The 19,145-nt window shown below is 40.9% G+C and overlaps 1 protein-coding gene and 1 long non-coding RNA gene across 6 annotated transcripts in view; one reads left to right on the forward strand and one right to left on the reverse strand.

Moving 5' to 3' along the window:
• Positions 1 to 2,668: 2,668 nt before the first annotated feature.
• Positions 2,669 to 12,367, reverse strand: LOC121475301. Of its 3 annotated transcripts, none has more exons than XR_005983713.1 (3): positions 9,866 to 12,367; positions 8,082 to 8,713; positions 2,669 to 6,344 (listed from the first exon to the last, which is right to left on the reverse strand). It is a non-coding gene; the product is annotated as an uncharacterized LOC121475301 (long non-coding RNA). The 3 variants fall into 3 exon arrangements; XR_005983712.1 differs by having other exon boundaries at positions 7,993 to 8,713; positions 9,866 to 12,365; XR_005983711.1 differs by having other exon boundaries at positions 2,669 to 8,713; positions 9,866 to 12,364.
• Positions 12,368 to 12,523: 156 nt separating this feature from the next.
• The window catches only part of MORC2 (MORC family CW-type zinc finger 2), a 40,641-nt gene continuing 34,019 nt past the window's right edge, over positions 12,524 to 19,145 (forward strand). Inside the window, exon 1 of one of the 3 annotated variants that reach the window (XM_041728486.1) lies at positions 12,524 to 13,813. In XM_041728486.1, coding sequence (XP_041584420.1) covers positions 13,746 to 13,813 — 68 coding nt within the window. In that variant the 5' untranslated portion in view covers positions 12,524 to 13,745. The remainder of the gene's footprint in view (positions 13,814 to 19,145) is intronic. The other 2 variants (XM_041728488.1, XM_041728487.1) reach the window with 2 other exon arrangements.

Here is a 19,145-nt window from a genome sequence, read left to right on the forward strand (position 1 = left end):
AATAGGAATCTAGAAGTTATCAACATATAGTTGGAAACCAAAGCCATGGGAATGGGGGAGATTCTGCAGAATAGGCCAAGAAGGCCTAAGACAGAGGAGCAACACTGATTCAGTTGGGTTTCTCTGACTGTAAGTAACAAAAATTGACCCTGGCTACTAGGCCTCTGCACATAGTGTAAAGGGATATCTTTTGCAGACCTATGTAACAGCCTGCACAGCCAATATAATGTACAGGAAGGATATAAGGCAGTTCACAAAAAATTTGTGAGAAGCTTAACATTCAAGAAAACCAAGAATCTGGGCAACTGAGGATACCTCAGTAACATGAACTCATATGCTATTTACATATTATGTTTGGGTAGCATGGGAGATAGGCTGCTTCCCAAAGGGAAGGTGAGGTGCTATTCTCAAAGGAGAGGGAAAAGACACTGGTTAGGTAAACGCAGCTGTCCACTATGTTCTATTCCTTGGCTGCCCAGGACATGCATTCTTCAACAGGAGTAATTTTATAGGGGATCCCTGGGTGGCGCAGCGGTTTGGCGCTTGTCTTTGGCCCAGGGCGCGATCCTGGAGACCCGGGATCGAATCCCACATCAGGCTCCCGGTGCATGGAGCCTGCTTCTCCCTCTGCCTGTGTCTCTGCCTCTCTCTCTCTCTCTCTCTCTGTGACTATCATAAATAAATAAAAATTAAAAAAAAAAAAAAAGGAGTAATTTTATAAATGCTTCCACTCAACACACTGTAGAAAATGTATTCTTCTCCCTAAGAAGATTATTTAAAAAAGTAATTTCCACTTACCACATCCACTGTCAAACCTAAAACTTCTGTGTGATACTATCCTTGAATTCTTAAACCAAACCTTGAAATCTGTAATTTACACATCCGCTAGCATATTTAACCATCACCAGCACACACCTGTAGATGTTAGAAGATACTGCCAGTAGAATGGCTTCCTCATCCATTTCAAATTGTCAACAGCTACCTGGTTATCTAAATTTTGCCTTCAACAGGCATATGCTTCCAACTGACAAGGGGGAAGTACCTTTATTGGCTCCTTTGCCAATATAAATTGCTCATTTCCCCTACTCTGGGAATATAGGGCAAGTTTTTTGCTGCCTTTAATTCAGATTCAATTCCAGATCTTCCATGTTCCTGAGGGTCTGAAGCCCATTTAACTCTCTGGTATCAATTTGTTATTAATCATTCGGCTGTAAGCAAAAGAAATTTGCTTTGGCTGACAAATGAAAAGGGATCATACTTCAAGGATGTATGGCAGTCTATAGAATCAAAGGAAAATTTGGATAACTAGGCCTTGACAAAAAAGAGCCAGGGCACTATGGGGGGCGGGGGGGGATATCCTTGCACCAACTCTGATAGTTTTCCTGGGACACTATCATTAGAATGAATCAGCTCCTGATTGTTTGTGTCACCTCTGTTAAGACTCAAAATCATGGTGAGAAGAGAATTTTGATTGGACAAGCCTTGGGTCACATGATCAACCAGGGGGGTATGAGGCTGTAATATTGTAATCTATAGTTTCACTAAAACCACAGAATGGAAAGGAATAGCATTCCAAAGGAAATGTGGGGATCTATCATTAAAAGAAAGGGGAAATGACTCAGGAAGCAAAAATCAATGGATAGCCATTACACTTAATATTTAAATGGTGGGGAGAAGACTATCTACAATGGAGCAACAGCCAGAAAGGCAGGAAGAAAATGAGAAGTGTCACCTAAAGGGAGTGCGGTGGTGAGGGGGGAAGGTCACTACTGAACTGGACTATGAGATCAAAATACTCAAGGATTTCAAGGAAAATGTTTTTCCCTTTTACTAGCTACTGTGAACACTGCAGTAATCTTTAGTGAACACTGATACTATGATATTTTGGTCATCCAAAACAACTCAGACATTTAAAGAGATATGCTTGAAAAATTAAACACTGAGCTGAGTTTCTCAAAGGTACACAACAACCTTGTCAGCTTCAGTAATGGATGATGAATAGATTTATCTAAATGTTAACTAACATAAAGATGGGTATTTAAAATTACTTGACAAAATAAGCTCAGTGGTAAGTAACCTGCCAAAGTCAAACAATAAGTACTAAATTTAATTTTTAAAATCCTTTATTTTTAAATAAAGTTTAAAAGTAATGTGAGTAGTGTAAAATATTCAATACAGAAACATATAAAGTTGAAAGTCTCATGTAAACTACACTATTTGAAGAAAGCCATTAGTTGACTTTTCTATGCATCATAAACACAAATTTTTAAGTGAGTTCATACTATACATTTTTCTATTAATAGTTTGTTGCACTTAATATTATCATGGCCATTTTCCATGTCCGTACAGAATAAAGGTAGCTTATTAATTTTAATAGCCATATAGATTTTCTTACATGGCTGAAACGTGTTATTTAACCAATCCTTTACCAATAAATACTTAGGTTTTCTTCTTTATTTTTCTACCATGTTAATTTTTATGTGTCTGTAGTAACTTAAACATTGTCACTTCCTGTTTCACTCTGTCTTCTGGTTTGAAAAGTAAGTTCAGTGTGGCCATGACCTCCAGTTTAATAAATACTTGAATCTGTTAAGTTTTGATATTGGTAGACAGTATACTAGTCAGGACTGATTCAATATTAAGCAATAGAAACCCAACTCAAAGTAACTTAAAGCAAAAAAGGGTATTTATTGGCTCACATAACTGAAAAGTCCATAGGGATATACTAGCTTCAGGCACGGTTGGATCCAGGGGCACAAACATTGTCATCAGGACTCAAGTCTCTCCATCATTTGGCTCTGCTTTCCTCTGCACTGGCTTCATTTTCTGGCTCATTTAATATGGTGGGCCCTGTTGGTTAGAGCTTTCATACTACAAAGCCAAGCAACCTCAGTAAAGATAGCTTCTGAGCTTCTCCTCCACAGTTCAGTAAAACTCTTATGGCTGAGTATCACTGGACCAATTTGAATCAAACCATTCTAGAGCCAATCACTATGGTGAAAGAGATGGGACTATGATGATTGATCAGGTCTCAATTACATGTACACCCAAGAAGCTTAAAGTTAGGCCAGACTGTCTGAACCATGTGAACTGGAAATAAGGAAAAGTGGTTCCAAGAAATATCAGAGTTGTTATAAAGAGTGCAATGGATGCTGGTCAATCAAAAACGACTAATGTCAATGGTAAGACCAGATACTGAAAAATTCGCTTAGTCTCTGTTCAGTAACAGCTGGCATTGTTACTTTCTTGATAATAAGAGTATTTTGAAGAAAACATCGTGAGGAGTAAGTCTGTCCTGTACTCAGGAAGCCTGTAATCCATTTGAAGGGAATAATCATGTCCAATAGAGTACTTTGGATGATGCAATAGCATTTCAACAGAAGTAAACTCGGTGGCCTTGAATCTGAGAGCCCAACCGTCTTGCTGACACAAAGCAGAACAAGCCTCCCATTGGCAAATAGTCCTGAAGCTGCTGAAGTCAGTGGTAAGTTTAAGTGGAAACCTTTTCTTGGGTTCTTTTTAGCTGTTTGCCAAGGTGAGCTGGTACATTTCTGTCATCTCTGTATTACTGCAGAAGAGAGGAATGGACAGTGCTTTCAATCTGCTGTAGTCCTTCAGATCTAGTATAAGGTCTCAGATGCTGAAAATGATCAAATATATATATGTAGAGACTTACTCTGCACTTAAAAAGAGCTGCTGGTCAAGTAGTATATAGCATGGTCCTTCCAGTTGTGAACATTAAGTCCAGGGGAGTGGGTGGGGGTGAGGTGCAGGTTGCTTCAATTCAAAACTCCTGGGTGGAAATGAGTGTAAGACAGGCTGATACCAGTTGTAGTTTTCTCAAGCACAGCCAGTCTGATTGCAAATTTTCAAAAATGGCAGACAGGGCTGGGTTACATAAAACAGGCAAATAGGTTACCTTCACCAGGGCTAGCCACACCAATAGCCAGGATGTTATCTGGAAGAACGGGCAGATTGATATCAATGCTCTGTAAATTAGTTTTTACCCTGAGTACTCCAGGGTCATTCCTTAGGGTTTCCTCTGGATACCATTTTCATCAGTCAGGTATACAGCTTTCATTTTCATATTTATCTGCCCAAGAACTTTCAGCTCAGTAGAAGGATATATTCCCAATTCAGACTTGAGGTTCTGTTGAGGAGTCTATGCTACATCTGGGAATGACAAGGTTGGGAGAGCCAGGTTCATGAAGGTTGGCCCTACTCTCTTTGGTAATCAAGTCTCCATCTTCTGAAACGGCCCATCTCTGAGAATCAGCTTATAAAAAAGGCCTTAGATTGGTTGGATAGTGCTGCCGAAAGACTTAGATTGAGATCTGAGGCAGGGAGATAGGTAAAGCCCTAAATTTGAGTTTTAGGCTTTATTTTCAACCATCAATTTTTATATACAGTGTATATTAGACTCTCGAACAGATGATCCTCACCTTAAGTCCCTCATTTTGACTGTGTTTGACAGGATTAAACGGAATGACTGGCAGTGTAGATCCGTATCTTTTTCTGTAAAGTACAGAAAAAAAAAATTGAGCTGACACTTCGAAGGTAGTAGAAAATGGAGTTTGTAGATAACTTCTTATTAACAATAGTTGTATATACAAGCAAGCTAGTCATTAGATTTTTATTAGTTGAGGATGCACAGGCCTTGTTTGATGATTTGTAGACAAAGTCACATAATCCGGGTTAGTCTAGAGAATAAGAGACAAAGATACAAAGAAATCATTCCCAACATTTAACCAGTGCATTCATTAGAGTATAGTTGAGGATAGCTGGCCCTTAAGTAGACTGTGAAGTGAAGGACTGAGATTTCACTCATAACAAAAATCGAAGTCTACTTGTCTGACATGATCTGGTCTGGGAGTTCATGAATTGAATCCATCCTGCAGAAACAGATTAAGTTGTCTTAATGCCTGAGAGTATCTCATAGCAAGGAATGAAGTCAGCCACTCTGAATCAGTGTAAAACAACAGTATTGAGACAGATGAAACTCCATTAAAACATCCACAAGGACAAGACACTGTGGTCTTGTAATATTAGGAAGAAGCTGCAGGAAGCTCTGGAGTCTAAAATCTTAGCTGCAGGCTTTGTAGATTTTCAAGTCAGTCTACATTTCCAGCAAAAAGGTAGATGATACACAACTTGAGATGCCCAGCAAGCAAACTACCATGGCTTGGTCAAAAGGTCTACCTCCAAATATCCCTAACGCCTGGTAGTTGATGGTACCAGACATCAAAAGATCCATCATAAGAGTACCTCTCATTGGTTAGAAGAAAATTTTCCAAAGCATCAAATTTAACATCATATACAGGAGAGAGGATATTCAAAAATAGTCTCTTGTGGATCAGGTGTTACATGTAGTTAGAGAAGAGTATTTGTAATTTTGGACATGTGCCAATCATGGAGGATTTTTTTTTTTTTTTTTAAGGTTGTTAGCTCATTTATCTTGGAAAACAGCAGTTAAACTGAAAAATAACCAAGGAGCAGTGTAACTGCCCCTGGTTGAGTCATAGTGACTTGGAGTTTTGAGAATAAGATGAATAACCATTACCCCTAGGTAATGTTACCAGTATTTCAGTTCTACTTTCATTGTTAATGGTTATCCCTTGCACACGAAGTAGAGTACCATGGCTGATGATGGGAGGTCCAACGTATACAAGTTGGTCTACCATGGCCTCAATGAGGCATCATCAACTCTAGTACCAGCTTCAATACCTGGCGATTCAGGTATCCAAAGAGGATCAAGACTTCAGAGTTATTTATTTCAAGTACCACTAGAGCATCTGGTGTTTGTGAAAGAAGTTGGGTAAGGGGGTATGTCAGTGTAGAGTACATATGAATTGCTCTCTGACTATATTGAATTCCGGAATCACTGACTTGATATCCATCTGGGGGTACAGGGCTGTTGATCTAGTCCATTTGATACCACTTTCAGCCCACATGACTACTCTGAGGGGGCAAAGATATGCCCATCTTCTTGTACTTTTCTGACTTTGCCCGCAGTAAGTATTCCTAAGGATGAGAAGCATCAACTGAACATGGACTTGGTTGGTAGAGGTACAGATCAGAATGCCATTCAGGTTGCACATGTTGTCTAGGGCAGTGGTTTTCAAACAGTGTTCTGAAGAATTCTAGGTGTTGTAAAGAAGTCTCCTTAGGGGTCACCATGGTGATAAAGGAAGATGCTTGTGGCAGGTTTCAGGACCCCCACTCCTGCTTCATCTACAGCAGCTTCTCTTTTACTCTGGGCTTCCACATAGTTTTCATCCAAAGGGCTTCATGGTCACAAAGCCTTTGGAAAACCAATGATCTAAGAATAAGTTGTTCACAAAATGCTGAAATACAAAAAATAGGTCACAGAAACCAGAAACTGTGAGCAAAGGCTGTGGTAAGCCAAGAAGGTGTTTTCCTAGTCATTCTTTCCCTAATATGGGCCACATTACAGAATGATGAAGTTATAACATTCAAGTGTGCTATAAATTGATGGCCTCAAATTGGGTTTGTGACTATCAAATAACAGTCTAATTGGCTTTAAGTGACAATAGTACTGGAGTTTTTGCAGTCAGCATACATCTGCAAAATGTATTCATTTCTTTGCAAATATTATCCCAAGTCCATGACTAGATGACTTATTTTCAAGTACTGCTAAGATCTCAATGGGCCACAATTCAAATTCTAAGAAAATATTTCCTTCTCATCCCCCCTCCCCCTTTTCTCCATTCTTCTCCTCCTCCCTTCCCTTCCCAATCTCACCCACTTAAGTGAGATTCAATACCTTTGGGCTAGGTTTACAGCACAATTCTAAGGACAGACAAGTATATAGTTAAATGTCATGGAATCCATCCAATTTGGGGGATATTAACTTTTCCCCATTCCCTTCCCATATATTCCCACAAATTTTCTAGCAGTTCCTTTAACAAATAGAGGTAATATGATCAAGATATAAGACTCTTAGATGATTAAAACATACCAATTCAAGCAGTTATTGACAAAGTACAAAAAGGGAGGGGGGAAGGGCTTCAAAGATGCTGTTTATTCCTGGGCCTCCAGGGCAATCAGGAACCACTGGCTATACTGCTCTAAAGCAGTTTCCCTCATTCCATTTAAAGGAATGCTGCAAAAATAACATTGTGTTTGATTAAACTTAGGACATACTGGGCTAAACAGCTCAATGAGGCTCCCTGTTGCAAGCCTTCTTAGAGCCTATAATACACTATATTGAATCAGGGGAGGGAGCACATATTTTACCACCTTACAGGACTCTGGAAGCTCTATGTATATAGATTATATGTATGCATCAAATATACACATGCATACATATATGAACAGCCCTGCTCTAAAAAAAATGTAGTAGAACTATTAAGTAAATGTTTGAGGGCAAAGGACCATAGATAATAAGATCTTGGTGTCTAGGAGTTATTAACAAGACTTAGGAAAAAAAAAAAAAAAGAGAACAAAACATGAATAGGGATCTCCAATTAATTAGCCCATTTGGAAGACCATGGAAACAACTAAGAGTAGCTTTGTGTTTCCTGTTACATAGTTTTACTGTCATATGAACGTGTGCCATGTTGACTGGATAGTCTACCACTATGGAGAGTCTGCTCTTAAACCTTAGGGTTATTGCCATGGAATTCTGGTCTAGGTGCAGCCATCATAAGATTACACTTAAAACATCCTGAGAGCACCATATCAGGAAGTTGGAAACTTTTCCAGGGTTACCAATCTCCAACCATCTTAGCAATGCAGGTAAAGTGGAGGCTAAGTTAATTTCATGGAGAGAACTGGACTGGGAGTCAGAAGGCCTGAGCTCTACCACTTTATAGGTGTGTCACCTTGGATAACCTTTTATATTTCCATTTCCTCATTTGCAAAAAGGGATTATAATTTACTGTGTTATTTTGATAATTGAGATTAATGTAAAAGTGCTTTGAAACTATAAAGTGCTAAATAAACATAAGGGATTACCATTATAGGTTCTACCTGGATATATCAAGAGGTCTTTTCTGGAATCTGATTGGAGCTTTGTGAGATGCTGTTAGGTAAAGGGATTCCTTGGTAGAATTTCTTACATTTGTGTGAAAAGTTCTGGTTCCTGAGTAATCCCAAAGATGCTGTGAGTTCACTGTGCCTTTGTTTTAATCCCAATATCTGCTGGTCAGAATATCTGCTTTCTATTCAGTAGGCTACTATAGACTTGAAGTGGACAAAGAATAGGGTCCAGTGACCTGGATAGGATCCTAGACACTTCATTAATTTCAATCATTTGAGATTGTGGGGTATGGTCCAATGCCATTCTTGACAAGATGTTGTCATTCTTCAGTGTTGATAACTAAAAATCCCCTGGTCCAAATTTACCATGTCTCTGAAGGCCTTAACTGAAGAAATGAAATGCACACTCGAGGAAAAAATTGGGCCTTTGTTGTGACAATATAGTTTCAGCTACTTGGCTTAAACAGTTTGACTTCGCTATAAAGGGCTGTTCTGAATCTGAGTGGAACAGGAGTGGAGGTGAAGGCCACATCATGATGGTTGAATGCCTCCTGGATCACAGTGGTCCACTGGAATGGTGTCTTCTTCAGCAGTAAGGTGAAGGAATCACCAAGGGCAAAAATCCAGGTACCAGATCTGTAGGCTGATGGAACAGTACAAGGAAGGTGGTCAGAAGGTCCAGATGAATACTCAGCAATCAGGAGGCACAGGACTGGAAGGGACAGGAACAAAACAGGTAAGATAACAAATGTATGGAATTAGAAACACAGGATTCTAACACTGGAGTGAGTGTGCTATCAGCTATCAGCTGCCTGATGGGTACTAATTCTTGATAGGACTAGCTAGGAAGCTGACAAATGATAAATGCAGAATTAAAAAATGCTTTCTGATTAACAATTAGTGATGATAAGAACAGAAAGAGTTCTCTGGCAGGGACTGCTTCCTGACTCAAGAACAAACCGTCTCAGAGTAGCAACAAACAGGAATTGCCCTTAAGTCTCATAATTTGGGGGAGTAATTTGATTGTATTCAGCCTGCTGAGCAATGCCTGAAGGGGGAGAAAGAAGTAGCTCAATGGGCAGCACATGAAGAACTGAATTTAAATTTACATACAAACACCGAAGGAGACCTTGTCTTTCTTTTCCAATGCTTTCTTCAAACTATCCTACCACCTCATACTTTTAAAAGTTGTCCTTAACTTTCATTTTAAGAAGATTCCATCTTGTGTGGGAAAGAATAAGATACCCAGGGAATAAGACCCTGGTATTCGCACCCTTCTGTTAATACCCTATATATCAGTTTTTCTTTACATCTGAGGGCTCCCTAAATCTTTTAAATTTAGAATAAAAAAACAAAAACAAAAAATCATGAAACATAGAAAGAAATATGGCCCATAATAGTGATCTTTTTCCTAAATCAAGAGTACTTAGGTTACCAAATATCTTATGGAGAATCTATTTTGATGGCCTGCTCTCTAAATTAATTCTTTCTACAAAATGCTTCATCACATGTAGCAGTACAGGTGGGCAAAGATCCTTAAGACAAAGCCTTTGCTTTCAAGGCACTTACTATCTGGAAAAAGCAAATGCTTGCCAGGGACTTTACGAGGTATGCTATGCAAATGTAGCTAAAAGGTAAACAACTTAATATAAAATAATGAAATATAATTTAATATAAAACTTAAGAAAAAGTAAAGCTAAAGAGACGCATGAAGTAGAGAACATGTGACGTAGATATTGAGGAAATGGCAGCATTTTGACAAGTGAAGAACCAGAGGAACACATCCCAAAGTAGAGAGCAAGAACGGAAAGTGCAGAGATGGTAGGTAAGTAAAGAGTGAGGCATTTTGGAAAATATCAAGTACCGTAGTTCACTTTTGATGGAGTGTTGCTAGAGTTTGCACTGAAGGTCTGGCAGAAACTCAGGTCTTCGAATTCCCAGTAATAGTGCTGGTGGCAGTGCTTGCTCGGTTGTTGTCTCTTCTTGAAGCAAGGTCAACAGCCCCCAAATTCAAAAACATAAATATTCAGCTCCAGAGTTCCTGTCACATCCTGACAAGCTCTTCAAATGGCAGGTGCAGTTCTTGAAAATCTGGAAATCTGGAGTCCATGTCATGGCTACACAGAAGAGCATCTGCTCCAGGTAGTGCAGAACACCGCAGTGAAACCTTTTCGGCCTCCTATCCTGGACATCTCACGTTTTGTCACAGAATTTCAAGCTTTGAGTTCCAGTTGTTTTTTTCCCCCTCCTTTCTCTGGAGGAAAGCATCTTATAAGATCACCACAGTCTTAAGATTCTTTTGAGGTACATCCAGATAATAACAAAAGAGCTAAAAGACCAACACGTTTTTCTCCAAAACAGTCATTTCTCTGGAAGTGAGATCATTTGTCTCTCCCCTTTACGTAAAAGGAATAGTCAATTGATTTTCTCAGACATTTGTATGTAATAGCAAAACAGGTAAACGCCTAACCAGACAAAATACACTTACATGTGTTTATGTTCACTTGCTTAGAGCTGTACCACTGGTAAGCACCACCCCACAAAACGAAAATGTTTGAAATCCAACTGTTCAAACATTTCTATAGTGTTTGCTGGACAATGGCCTGGAATTTGATAAAAGCAGCTGACAATGAACAAAGAAGCATTTTGGCCATCTTAGTGACACACTTTCAAGCAAATAGAATACAAAGCAGGCCAGGAAACAGTTAAGCATTGAAACACTTCCAAATCTACTGATTTTGCAGTTCAGCAGAAGTCATGACAAAACTTTCCAGAGAATGTTAACCTTCCATTTAGAAACATAAACCCCCAAACATCTTCAGGAATTCCATGCCTAATTTAGTCTGTTCCAAGTGAGCCAGCTTGCTAAAAATCCACCTGCACCATTAATTAGCTGGACTCGGCAGCACCATTTAAAAATAAGCCTGCTCACTACCAACCGCACAGACTAAGGATATAGAATATTGAAGAGTAATGGATGGCAACCATGGTTGTGGAAAATTGTCAATGAAAGATGAAGGTAGTCAGGTACCAGTATAAGCAGCAGAAAACCAAGAATTGCTGGCCCAAAGATTCTACAGGCTTCTTAATAGTAGAGAACACACCCATTTCTAGTTTTAGCTGCTTTATATTGGGTGCCATTGAGCCATACCAACATGTCAGCCACCCTTCAGGCACCCCATGGTAAAAGGAAAGGACTCAGAATAGAAGCCAAGCAGTGGAGTGTTGTTACCCCAACTATCCATTATGCATAGAAACAGCTCACATATCCCAGGGATTCAAACAGGGGCTTCAAATCGGTTGTGAAGGGTCCCAAATGACATCTAGGCCTCAGTTTCCTCCCTGTGGCATAAAAGAATCATAGTTCTTAACTCTTCTGGGTCACAGCCCCCTTTGAAAACTTGCTGGCGATGGATCCTCATTCCCCAAAAATGCACACTCCCACTATTTCTGCATACAATTCCAAGGAGTTTAGGGGGATCTCCAACTTCAATCCAAGGTTCCCAGGTTCAAAATCCAAGAACTGGGCAATTGCTAACTTTTCTTACAACTCAAAAAAACCCCGTTACAAACAATAATCATCCCTTACGTACATACCAACGCTTTATACTTTACAAAGCGCTTTCAACCCCACAAACATTGATAGGCAGAGGAGGAAACTGAGGCGCCGACAAATTACAGAGTGATTTGCCTAAGGTCACTCGGCCAGCTGGTGGCTAGGCCCGGAAGCAAACCCAGCTCTTCCGACTCCGGGGCTTGTCTCCCCACCCCGGAGCTGCCGCCAGAGCTCCCGCCCCTCACTAAGGGGGCATAAGGAGAAAAAGGCAAAGTAGAAAGCCCACCACCAACCATCCCCCAGCGCCCTCTTGCCCCCCCAACTGGGTCCTTGCAGGCCCCGAAGGGTGGCGCCAGGCCTCCAGGCCAGCCCCGGCCACCCCCGCCTCCCCGGACGCGCCAAATCCCGCCGCCGCCGCCGCCTCCCCGGGAGCGGGGCGGAGCAGCTGCCCGCCGCCGCCGACCACCCGGACGACTCCTCGTCGAATCGCAAACGCATAGGCCGCCGCCCGAGTTCTGCGTACGAGAAGAAAGACGCGGCGCGAGCGCCAACGGCCACCGGGCGCGCGCCGCGGCGGCCGGGCCTGCGCCCCAAGAGCTGGATGCCAGAGCAGGAGAAAGAGCCGCCAACCGATCGCTCGATCGACCGCGCGCCCGCTCCTTCGCCCTACCAGACCGGGGAGGGGGGGAGGGCGCGCCAGGGCTTCTTCGAGTTAGGGGCCTGACTCCCCGGCGACGAGACAAGATGGCTCCTCCGGTCCGCGCCGCAGCTACCGTCCCGGCTGCGTCGCTCGGCCCGCCCCCGGTACTGTTTCTTTAAATGGCGGAGAGGGTCATGAAAGCAGGAAGAGAGGCGCGCGCTCTCACGTGACAGGGGCGGGCCCGGCTAACAAGATCCGGTCACGTGGAGACCCGCTTCCCGCCAATCGGGAGGCGTCGCATCAGGGCGGGGGCGGGAAGAGCTGCGGCTCCGTGATTGGCTGAGTGCGCCGCGGAGGCCTCGGGGGCTTGGGGCGTCGGGGAGTGCGCGAGGCGGCCCGGGTTGTGTGCACTAGCGGAGACAAAGCGGTGCCCGAGGTGGCCGTGGCGGCTGCGGCAGCGGCGGCAGAGCAGCCCTAAACGCCGAATATCGTGGTGCTGAGTCCTGTCATCATCTAATCCAGCGCGGCGCGTGGGCGGCTTGTCTCGCGGCGGCGGCGGCAGCGGCGGAGGCGGAGGCAGCACATGGTTCCAAGAGCGCGCTGCGGTTGTTGGGTTCCAATTCCGTGGGGAGGGACAAAGGCAGCTTTGAGCACCGGGCAACGCCCGGTCGGGTGGTGCGCTCGCCACACTGCCCTCGACTCGAGCCTTGAAAGCTGGGACTAACTCCTCTCAGTGAGGAGGAGGCAGCCTCGGTACCGAGGCCTGGCAAGGGCCCGGCAGCCAGAGGCCTCTGTCTGAGGGAAGTGGGGGAGGGGCGCTGCCCACGTCAGGTGATTTGGGCGGGTCAATTCTGAGGCGTCTTTGTGGGTCAGTGTGAGGTAATTTGACCAGCGCGCTACCCTGAGGAGATTGGGACGGGACCACAAGCTAGATTGCTTCTGGGCTTTGGAAACAGAAATCGCCATCAGCGCTTAGACCTTTCAGTTGGGAGGTGGTGAAGCCGGAACTAACGCCGTATGTACTCCATCGACTTCGTAGTCCTCAGCCTGGGGCCTGTTTAAGAATCCTGGGCTCGTTGGTGAAGAAATGGGTGACTGTCCAGTTTTATGACCGAAGTTGGTAAATTTCCGGATTGCTAAATTTTCTGATCAGAAATTTAGAGGAACAAAGAAAGCTTGAAGAACTTGTGAAGATGGAGCAGTCATAAATCTTCAACTCCCAATACCGTCTACTCCAAGACCATCCACATTCGACTCGAACTATCGCAACTTAATGCTAAAGCACTTTAAGACTACAGATTTATAACATAGTTTTTTCCCCCAGAATATTGCATCATAAACATTGAGAAGATTAAAAAAAAGGAGGAATCAGTTGTAGTTTTAGACATCTCTTTGAATGTGTTTTGAATAGGTATTAGGAAACCTTCTTTAACCGTCAGAAGCACAGACTTACCAAACCTTTACTGGAAGGAATCCTCGAAAATCTATTACACCGTAAGGTTTTATTTCCCAGTTAGGGGGTAAAGGACTGGAGACCTCACTGCACTCATGGCTTTCACAAATTACAGCAGTCTCAATCGAGCTCAGCTAACCTTTGAATATCTGCATACAAATTCGTAAGTATCCTTTAGGTGCCGCTGAGGTCACTGCTAACTCATTCCTTGATAATACGGAGATCCTTTTCCCAGAAAATTCTGCGTTTTTACTTTTGGGGATGTATCACTGGATGAGTCTTGAGCTCTGTGTTGAAGAACTGAGATCAGTGAAATATTTGTTGCTAATCCAGAAGAATATGATCTTCATTTGTTGGATCAAAATATATTTGCTCATATGCAAATTTTTGCTTTTTTGAAGTCAATATATTGAATTGTTTCATTCGAGTGTTGGATAGGAATCCAACAAGTACTCTTTGGATCACCAGAAGTTGGACTATTCTAGAATCAACTGTTTCTCTTTAGTGACAAAAGCCAAAACAGTTGGGTAATAAGTCTTTTTTTTCCTAGCAAGAAAAAAAAAGAAGACATTTAGATGACAACTTTTGAGAAGAAATTATTAGTTTATCTTTTCAGCAACAGTTGGCTCTATCATCTAGGGAGATCTGTCCTTACGTCCAATATTTTATGTGCTAAGCAGGAAATGGCAACTTGTTTAAACCCATAATTTAAATAGCCTTCCCCCAAAATGTGCAAATCACAGAACACATAACGTGTTTATGATTCTTGAGTTCATGAAGAGATTATCATTATCCCATGTTGATCGGGAATGTTTCAGGTTTAATTCTTATGCCCACTCTCTTGGAGGTAATTTGGTGGGATCATAACTACACAGTGTTTTTCACACATTCGTTTGTCACTTTTGAGATGAAGGTAAGTATTCTACCATTTTAGTGATGGAGAAGTGATGAGCAGCTACATGAATGGCCCAGAGAGCTGAAGAACTACCTTGAGGGTTGAGAATATAGACTTCAATCATCTAGTGGTAGTAAAATAGTATTTAGCTTTTATGGGAAAGAACAATATGTTAATTTGTGATGACATCTGTAATTTTTTTTCTTTTCTCCAATTAAGGAAATAAAATTTTTCTGAGTAGTGAAGTGAATTGCCAAATGGTGATAGCCTTTTATTTTTTGTTTAGGAAGCTTATTATTGAACTAGAACGTTTTAGAGTAGATACTGTAGAGGCCATTTAGGTGAAGTCTCATGTTATGGATGATGAATCCGAAACTCAGATAAGGTTGCAGATCAGGCTTGCTTAGCTAGTTTATAACACAGTCTTGGGCAAAATCTTCACTATCCTTTTTTATATTTGGACTGCCGTGTTTAAGAACAAGCACATGAAGGCCACTTAGATGTTCTCAGGTGATTGTATTTGATAAATGGTTACTTCAGTTCTGAATTGTGGAATGAGGGGCCAAATTTGGAACGGTGGATTATGATAATCTTGGAAGACCATGAATGGTACTTACAAAACTGGGTGGGTTGTTCTAGCTTTCCCCAACGACTTTATTTGATAATAAAATAGTAGTTACAACCAGTTAATTGCTTCTTGCCATCACTTTTAAACATGTGTAAAGTAATCTTTATAATAACGTTGCTGGAGTAAGGATTCTTCCTGTTTTACATTTGTGGAAACAGGCTCAAATTGAGTAACGTGCCAAAACACACCTGCTAAGTGGCAGATTTAAGGCAATATGATTTATTTGGCCACAGTGGTTAGTGTCTTTAACCATTATTAGGCAGTCAGTGCTAACTCTAGTCAGTTTTGCCTTAAGGGCTTGTTTTGCTTCAAGGAAAGGGTTTACTTCCTACTTGGAAAGTCTGTTCAGTTTATCTCAAAAACCTTTAATTTGAGGTTCTGGAATATTGTTTCTTTTGCTATCTTATAACTTAATAGGTGAGCAGAACTAAGGTAAAGAATCAAGCTCTAGTTAAGTCATTTGTTTAAAGTGAAATTGGAGAGTTTGTGAATTTGACTTACCCATATTGAGTTGGAACTACCTTCTTGCATGAACATTTGCGGGTTGGATGTATAATTTGGAAGCTCTAGATTTTCTAATCTGGATCACACCTTTGAAGTTGTCTACTTTTGGATATGTCCAAACCTACCAGGAGAAAATACAAACCCTAGAATACTAAGATAAGTTAGTTTATAATCAATTTCAAGGTTTATCAAGGTGATATGATGAAATTCATTTCTAGAGGAAACACGTTTTTAGATTTTCCTAAGCTGTGACTTGTTTACTCCTAGTGATGGTGGATGGATCCTCATTTTGTTAAGTGATGGTGTCACCTTTAGAAATGAGAAAATTTGTCTATAGTTCCTTTTCCTTTGTTCTAATTTTTAAAATGTAAGACCATAATAGGGTGTCTGATATCTACAGTATTGCCATATTGTGAGTTATGAAAAGTATGGTCCTTTGCTTACCTCCAATGTGATTTGGACTTGCAGGCTGAACCCAGGCAGGCTAGAAGGATAGAAATCAGTGTGGTGCAATGAATAGAGGATGCATGGGCTTGGGAGCCAGCCAAGCTTGGGTTTGCCTGCTTCCTGGCTGAGTCTTTGGGCAGGCTGAGCCTCAGTTTCTTCATCTATAAAAGGGGGCTAATCTGAAAGTAGACGATTATGTAGAATAATGTTTATAAAGTAATTATAGCTCAAGCATGGTACACTGTAAACATTGAATGAGCCCAAGATGGTGCTTATTGTTTATTCATTGCATAATAACTTATATAAACCAGAAGTTGGCCAAGGTAGCAGTTTGCTCTATGGTGGTAGTCATTAGGTAGATTACATTCTTGGTAAATTCTGGAGCATTTGTTGGAGACAGTAAACATCTGTCCTGAGGGTCTTTTTGTTGTTGTTGGTTTTGGTATGATGTCTGTGGTAACTGATGATGGTTATTTTGGTTACATCAGCGTTAAGATTTAAAACAGGCAAAAAAAAAAAAAAAAAAAAGATTTAAAACAGGCCTGAGAAATTCTAATGATAGTGTGAAAGTTTTAGGGTACTTTCTTTTAATGCGGGATGTTGCTAGTATGAAATGATAAAAGGATTTTGAAATAAAAGGAGTTTTATGCTGTTACTGCTCTTTAGTGGTGGGTTTTGTGACTACTAGTAAAAAGTTGATGAGCCATCTAGGTGCTAGATTCCACATATAGTGGTGGTAGTGATGTTCCTTTGTGATAAGATGCATAGCTTACATCACTGCAGTACTGCCAAGTGGTCTGATAGGGCAGGATGCTTAAGTATAAGATGCCTTCTCTCTGTGTCTCTTCCTGTTGGCACATTTAATTATCTTGGCAATATGATACTTTTGGCTTGTTTTATCTATGTATGTAGTGAATATAGAGGCACCTGTCACCTCTAGAGACAATATTTTTGGGGACTTAAAATTGTGTTGAAATGTGGGTTTACACTCTAAGTATATTAAAGCCATTTGAATGTAGAATGGTTGCTCTTGCTTCTCAGCTTTATTTTCTAGCAATTAAGGCAATTAACTTGTCAATATTTCCAAGAACACAGCAGAAGCTATCACTGTGTGATGGACTTGTGGATAATCTATTGGTTTAAATTCAGATTGAATATAAATAGGAACACCATTTTCCTTATGTAATGAGTAGATTTACTCATGAATTTGTCACTGGAAATGCTGAGCTGCAAAACTATTTTGATCATGGCACAAATGATAGAAAAGCCAATTGAAAGTGAGTTTGCTAAAAATCTGTCTTTTTCCAGATGGTTGGCCTCTTGGATAATGTGCAAAGAATCTTTACATCTGAGAAAATAATTTTCTTTTGATATTTATTCAAATACCTGTTTCAAATGCTAGCAAGCAATGAATGTGTCTCTTTGAATATTATTTAAGAAAAGGGAGAGAAATACATTTTTTGTTAAGATTTTTTTTTGTTCTTAAGATATTTTTTTAAGATTTATATTTATTTATGCCAGAGAGAGAGAGAGAGGCAGAGATGCAGAGACACAGGCAGAGGGAGAAGCAGGCCCCATGCATGGAGCCCGACGTGGGACTCGATCCCGCGTCTCCAGCACTACGCCAGGGCTGAAGGTGGTGCCAAACCGCCGAGCCACTGGGCTGCCTGTATTCTTAAGATTTTAAGAAATATTTAGAATTCTGACTTTGTTAGTAGGACCCATCAATTGGTTGAAGGTCTGGAGAAGATTATGAGTATTGACTCTGACCTTCCCAACCCTTGTCACAAAAGATCCCTTTTATGATGTGTCAGTACACATCACAAAAGTATCCCTTAACTATATTTTAAAGATATCTGTTAACATATCTGAAATATGTTTGTGTGGAACAGCATTGATACTATGTGGAACAACAAAGGCCATTTGGAATGTTTTCTTTATTTTTCTTTATTTTTTTTTTTTATGATAGTCACAGACAGAGAGAGAGAGAGGCAGAGACACAGGCAGAGGGAGAAGCAGGCTCCATGCACCGGGAGCCCGATGTGGGATACAATCCCGGGTCTCCAGGATCGCGCCCTGGGCCAAAGGCAGGCGCCAAACCGCTGCGCCACCCAGGGATCCCTGGAATGTTTTCTTTAAATTCTGATTTTACAAGGCAATATTTTTAAGCATTGTATAGAAAGCAGTGAAAACTTAGCCAGAGATCTTTGTGCTTGCCCTTTTGAGATCTTACTGAATTCTGAATGTCTCTCATTTTCATGTGAAGCAGTCAGACATACATGTTGCTGAGAAGCAGTTGCCACTTTTATTTGATTTCTTGGCCTGATGGCAAAGGATTTCAGAATTAGTTTTCAAGATTATTCATATTCACTATTCTCACCACCAAAGGCCAATACGTCATTCTTAAAACATTTATTCCAAAGATTGCTGCATACAAGCTGTAGTCCCATTCTTATTATGGTAGTATTCTTTTTGTTGTTACAGGAGCTGTATTTCTGAGTTTCCTTGACTATAGTTAAAATACAGGCTCTTATTGGAATGAGAACTATTATAATAGAATTTGTTTTATATTTTGAAATAATCTTCAAAATTAAAAGCCTAGAGTATAGAAAACTAATTCATTTTTTAAGTTTCTTTCTTTCTTTCTTTCTTTCTTTCTTTCTTTCTTTCTTTCTTTCTTTCTTTTCCTTTCTTTCTCTTTCTTTCTTTCTTTCTTTTTCTTTCTTTCTCTTTCTTTCTTTCTTTCTTTCTTTCTTTCTTTCTTTTCTTTCTTTTCTTTCTTTTTTTTCTTTTTAAAGATTTATTCATGATAGACACACAGAGAGAGAGAGAGAGGCAGAGACACAGGCAGAAGCAGGCCCCATGCTGGGAGCCCGACATGGGACTCGATCCTGGGTCTCCAAGATCACACCCTGGGCCAAAGGCAGGCACCAAACCGCTGAGTCACCCAGGGATCCCCAAGTTTCTTTTTTTTAAAAAAAGATTTAATTTATTCATGAGAGACATAGAGAGGCAGAGACA

This window comes from Vulpes lagopus, chromosome 14 (genome assembly GCF_018345385.1).
Source record: "Vulpes lagopus strain Blue_001 chromosome 14, ASM1834538v1, whole genome shotgun sequence".
Lineage (NCBI taxonomy): Eukaryota > Metazoa > Chordata > Mammalia > Carnivora > Canidae > Vulpes > Vulpes lagopus.